Source organism: Macrobrachium rosenbergii, chromosome 13, assembly GCF_040412425.1.
Source record: "Macrobrachium rosenbergii isolate ZJJX-2024 chromosome 13, ASM4041242v1, whole genome shotgun sequence".
NCBI lineage: Eukaryota > Metazoa > Arthropoda > Malacostraca > Decapoda > Palaemonidae > Macrobrachium > Macrobrachium rosenbergii.
The window spans coordinates 27,220,569-27,226,641 of NC_089753.1; the positions used below are offsets into that span (position 1 = coordinate 27,220,569).

The following is a 6,073-nucleotide window of genomic DNA, read 5'->3' on the forward strand; positions in this document are numbered from 1 at the left end:
TTGGTTATGGGGCATTTCCCCCTTTCCAAACCTCAAATGTCACATTCAGATACTAACAATTCCGACATTTTTTCCCCGGATTCGATAACGGTAAACGCGGCTACCACGTTTGACCTCGATTTGAGGTCGTGTTCTCTCTCACTCTCTCTCTCTATTGGTCTTTTTCTCTGACATTTTTTGCCATCATTTTGGGTTCTCTCTCTCTCTCTCTCTCTCTCTCTTTCTCTCTCTCTCTCTCTTGGTCTTTTTATCTAACCTCGTTTGCCCTCACTCTGGGGCTCTTCTTTCTCTCTCTCTCTCTCTCTCTCTCTCTCTCTCTCTCTCTCTCTCTCTCTCTCTCTCTCTCATTTTGATACATAGGAAATCTCGAAGGTTTTCATACGTTGATGTCCATCAATATGGAAATGACCTGGTGGCATCTAATCCACATTCCTATGGCTCGCTCACCCATCACTGGCCATCATTTTCCTGAGAGAGAGAGAGAGAGAGAGAGAGAGAGAGAGAGAGAGAGAGAGAGAGAGAGAGAGAGAGAGTTTAACTGTCAGTGAAAAGAATGCTTTTCCCAATAAGAGAAAATTAAAGAGATTCTTAGCTTAACCCCTCAAATGAGAGAGAGAGAGAGAGAGAGAGAGAGAGAGAGAGAGAGAGAGAGAGAGAGAGAGAGAAATTTGACTATCAGTGAAAGAAATGCTGTTCCCAATGAGAGAAAATTAAAGAGATTCTTAGCTTAAAAATCAAATCAAAGAGAGAGAGAGAGAGAGAGAGAGAGAGAGAGAGAGAGAGAGAGAGAGAGAGAGAGAGAGAATTTAATCTTGTAAAAAGAATGCTTTTCCCAATGAGAAAATTAGAGAGATTCTTAGCTTAAACCCTCAAATGAAGATGCTGTGTTCATCCTGTGAGTGTGTGTTTGTGTCTATGAGAGAGAGAGAGAGAGAGAGAGAGAGAGAGAGAGAGAGAGAGAGAGAGAGAGAGAGAGAGAGAGAGAGAGAGAGAATTTAACTGTCAGTGAAAAGAATGCTTTTCTCAATCAGACAAAATTAAGAGATTCCTAGCTTAAACGTTCATGAAGATACTATGTTCATCCTCTATGTGTGTGTGTGAGAGAGAGAGAGAGAGAGAGAGAGAGAGAGAGAGAGAGAGAGAGAGAGAGAGAGAGAGAGAGAGAGAGAATTTAACTGTCAGTGATAAGAATGCTTTTCTCAATCAGACAAAATTAAGAGATTCCTAGCTTAAACGTTCATGAAGATACTATGTTCATCCTCCATGTGTGTGTGTGTCTGGGTGCGTTTAGATTGGAGATTAAACTCTCCCGAGAGACGGCTACTCTCGCGCGACTTTCTCTACAGCGCGTTTACACTACCAGCAAGTTTTGCTCTCCGAGAGCTGTGAGGGAGTGTCGCGAGAGAAAGTGTCCGAGAGTCGGGTAAGATTTCTCGCGCATCTATTTACACTGGAGCCACTGCCAGTCGACAACTAGCGAGGGTTGAGAGAACATGTCTCAAAAGTGCCGTGTTGCTGCTGCATTAATAATTATGAACGAAGTGAAAAAGAAAAGGAAAAGAAGTACGTGGGTCCGAAAATGGATAAGCAGAAGGGGAGAAGATGGAGCACATGCAAAATTATTAAGAGAATTGTTTGAGGAAGATACATCGAGCTATAAGAACTCCGTATGTATGAGCCCTGAAGATTTTCACTATTTGTTGGAAATAGTGTCCCCAAAAATTCGCAAGAGAGATACTCAATTAAGAAAAGCAATAACCCCGTCAGAAAGATTAGCAGTCACTCTTAGATTTTTGGTCTCAGGTAAGAATTTATCCCGTTTCATATACTTACACATACTATTATATACATAACCTGTATGAACACGTGACTTTTGTGTGGATGACCGAAATGTTATCGCTCTATATGGAGCTTAGACAGGAGTTGCGTTGGAGAACCAACACCACCATAAATGAAGCATTCACCAACTTTATAAATGATTTTTTTTTCTAAATCAAACCTTTTATTTCAGGAGACAGTTATCACTCATTGATGCATCTCTTTCGCATACCTGTACCTACCATTTCAATTATTGTCCCCGAAGTGTGTGAGGCGCTGTATACATCTCTGCAAGAAGACTTTCTCAAGGTAAGAAAAAACGTTTCGAGTTAGAATTTAATGTTCTTAAATTGAATAATGAATATAGTGTATTTCAGCTGGGCTACAAATAAAATTGTAAGAGAAATCATACTGAAAACATGAATCAAACATCGAAATAATCAAAAACACGCAGAGCCTCATTGCACTGCCTAAATGCAGAAGGGGTGGACTGCCTCAACAATGGAGGAAATGCAACAAGAGGGTAGGACTGCTCTCCAACAATGGGGATTGCTCTCAACAATGGAGGAGGGGTACAATGGAGGAGGGGTAGGATTGCTCTCCAACAATGGAGGAGGGTAGGATTGATTTCTCCACACATGGAGGAGGGGGTAAGATTGCTCTCCAAATGGAGGGGGTGGGATTGCTCTCCTACAATGGAGGAGGGGTAGGACTGCTCTCCAACAATGGAGGAGGGGTAGGATTGCTCTCCAACAATGGAGGAGGGTAGGACTGCTCTCCAACAATGGAGGATTTCTCCACAAATGGGTAGGGATTGCTCTCCACAAACAATAATGGAGGAGGGGTAGGATTGCTCTCCAACAATGGAGGAGGGGTAGGATTGCTCTCCAACAATGGAGGAGGGGTAGGATTGCTCTCCAACAATGGAGGAGGGGTAGGATTACTCTCCTACAATGGTGGAGGGGTAGGATTGCTCTCCACAAATGGAGGAGGGGTAGGAGTAGCAGAACAGGAAGAAACAGAGGATGAATATTGCGCATCTTCAAATTCTCCCATTTCAATGATAGCTTTCAAAATGGTTCTTTTCAAGCATTTTCTATTAGCCTCCGAGCGTAGTTGCCTCAATTCTGAGGCAACATAATCTCCGAACGTTGACAAATTATCACTTGGCGTATTGATTATCGCCATTGCCTTAGCTATTGTTTCCTCACGTGCCGAAGTTCCGGCTTTCCGTTTCTTAGCAGCAGGTTTCTGTTTGGAGATCTTGTTTCCAAATTCATACTTCCAGATTGCTCTGGTTGATTCCCGTTTCCAGATTCCGGTTTCCTATGTTGTACTCCCTCCAATTCGGAGCTAGGCAGTTCCTGAAGAAATAAAGAGTTTTTATATAACACTGTGTAAACACAAAAAAATGCTGGAGTGAGCAGTAAGTGAGGGAGGGTAGGTTAGGATAAGAAAGCATAACATATAAATACATAGTAACTAGTGCACGTGCCCGTTAATTTCAAATATTTAAATTAAATATTTAAATTTTAATCATTTATTTAAATTAAATATATTTAATAATTTTTTTTAATAATAATAATAACAAATAATCTAGTGCACGTGCCCGTTAAATTCAAATATTCAAATTAAATATGTATATTTTAAGCATTTATTTAAATTAAATATATTTAATAAAATTTAATTTTTTTCAAATAATAACACAAATAATAAAATAACGGGTATTGAAGTGTGTGTGTGTGTGTGTGTTTGTGGGTAGAGTTTTTTTTTTTTTTTTTTTTCACACTAATAATTTATGAGCGTGACGGACAGACAAGCGGACAGACACTGTGATTATTATAATATAGATTAGCTATTGCTATATAGAGAGGAGTGTTCCTCAAAACATGCAGCTCCAAAATTTATGACAATTTATTGAACTAATGATACGTCTTTTACAGGTTCCCAATTCAAACGAAGAATGGAACAAAGTTGCAGATGAATTTCAAGAAAAATGTCAATTCCCAAATTGCATGGGAGCAATAGACGGGAGGCATATTGTATTGAAACAGCCTCAAAACAGCGGAAGTCTCTCCTTCAACTACAAGGGAACAAATAGCATTGTCCTGATGGCATTAGTAGATGCCAATTATAAATTTTTGTACATTGATGTCGGATGCAATGGACGCATATCAGATGGAGGAGTATTTGCCAATTGTTCATTGTCACAAGCTTTAGAAAACAATATCTTAAACGTGCCAAACGGACGTCCTCTGGATTACACCCGAAGCAACAGACAAATACCGTTAGTTGCAATTGGAGATGACGCATTTCCATTAAAAGGTATTTGATGAAACCTTTTCCTTTCTCCAATCAGCCTGCACCGAATCGTATTTTTAACTACAGGTTGTCAAGAGCGCGCCGCGTTGTGGAAAATGCTTTCGGCTTAATATCGGCCCGATTTCGCATCTTAAGACGGCCGATGGAAGTGGCCCTGAAGCGAGCCAAGACAATTGTATTATGTATATGTGCCTTACATAATTTTCTGTTATCCAGAAAGGAATCGGCTTGTATTTATGCTCCTGGAAATCTAGAGGATGAAAATGGTGAAATGTTAAGAGAAGATTTGCCACTAAGAACTTTTCATTCTTTGGAACATCAAGGGACAAGAAATGCGTCTGCAGAGGCTAAAGAAATTCGAGAATCTTTCAAGAACTATTTTATGTCAACAAATGGCGAAGTCCCCTGGCAGTATAAATATATTTAAATTTATCATTAAAAACCAGAAGGACAAATATTATCCATACATTATGAACACACAATAATACTGTGGTAAGTTACAATGTTTGTCCGTTCACTTGGTTTGATTGTGCAGAATTTACAATGTTTGTTCACTTGGTTTGATTGTGCAGAATTTACAATGTTTGTCTGTTCGCTTGGTTTGATTGTGCAGAATTTAAAAATATACAGTGATTAGAAATGCTACTTTTACTTACCAAATTTGCGCTGGTCTCCTCTTGAGGTGCGCTGTAACCGACCATGAACAGCAGAGCATCGTAAAACTCCCAGTTGCTTTTAAAGCACACTTCTTCAGCTCCACTCCCACTTTTTTTCTTCTTCAATTTTCTAGCTTCAGCGCACATTTGACTCCGAAGATTGTGCCACTTCCTTGTAATTTCTTTTTCGCTAATCCCCAAGTTCTCAGCTATTCCTTTAATTTTACTAATTTTCAGCTCTTTGTTTCTGTACTCAGGCAAAGTCACATTCCACAGTTCAGGAAATTTCTCGTATTGCTGAATTAACGCAATTGTTTGGTCTTTATTCCACTTTTTGGCACTCATATTCTCTCGCGAGAGTAACGAAAACTTTCACAGATCTGAATATTCACTGAATAGAGTGGAGAGCTACAACCTAGCTCTACGAGCGTGCTGTCTAGACTGTTTAGACTGTAGCGCGCGCGAGAAAAGAGAAACACTCGCGAGAGCAGAGAGAAAATCTCGGAGAGTACTCTACAGCCTGTTTACATTCCACAGAGCAGCTGTCTGAGAGCAACTCGCGGAAAAAACTCTCCAATCTAAACGCACCAGAGAGAGAGAGAGAGAGAGAGAGAGAGAGAGAGAGAGAGAGAGAGAGAGAGAGAATTTAACTACCAGTGAAAGAAATGCTTCTCCCAATGAGATAAGATTATGGAGAGTCTTAGCTTAACCTCTCAAATGCAGATCCTGATCAATTTATACATGGAATCTTCACTCCATAAACAATACAACAAACCTCATCTATAACTACGGAACACTCCCGAATGATCCTCCAACCCAGAGTAATATGAGGAACATCTGAAGCAACTGAGGAACACAAGACACTTAACACTGATAATGAATGAGATGACTCATTCATAAACAAGAGAATACTATACTGTCTCTTCTATAAGGAGTATTCTTAAGCTGATAATGAGTGAAATGACTCATTCATAACGAGACAATACTATGCTATCTCTTCTACTCACTAAGGAGTACTCTTTTATACTGATAATGAATGAAATGACCCATTCAGAAACGAGAGAATACTATACTATCTCTTTAACTCACTAAGTACTCTTTTAAACTGATAATGAATGAAATGGCTCATTCATAAACAAGAGAATACTCTACTATCTCTTCTACTCACTAAGGAGTACCCATTTAAACTGATAATGAATGAAATGACTCATTCACAAACAAGAAAATACATACTATAATACCCCTTTTACTCACTACGTAGTAAAATAATGTCTTGT

At 39.4% G+C, this 6,073-nt stretch overlaps 1 protein-coding gene across 1 annotated transcript; it reads left to right on the forward strand.

Annotated features, from left to right (window-relative positions):
• Positions 1-1,464: 1,464 nt before the first annotated feature.
• Positions 1,465-4,774, forward strand: LOC136844638 (putative nuclease HARBI1). Its single transcript, XM_067113912.1, has 3 exons — positions 1,465-1,803; positions 2,012-2,127; positions 3,762-4,774. The coding sequence occupies exons 1-3, from the start codon at positions 1,494-1,496 to the stop codon at positions 4,149-4,151; spliced, it is 816 nt and encodes a 271-aa protein (XP_066970013.1). The 5' UTR covers positions 1,465-1,493; the 3' UTR covers positions 4,152-4,774.
• Positions 4,775-6,073: the final 1,299 nt, after the last annotated feature.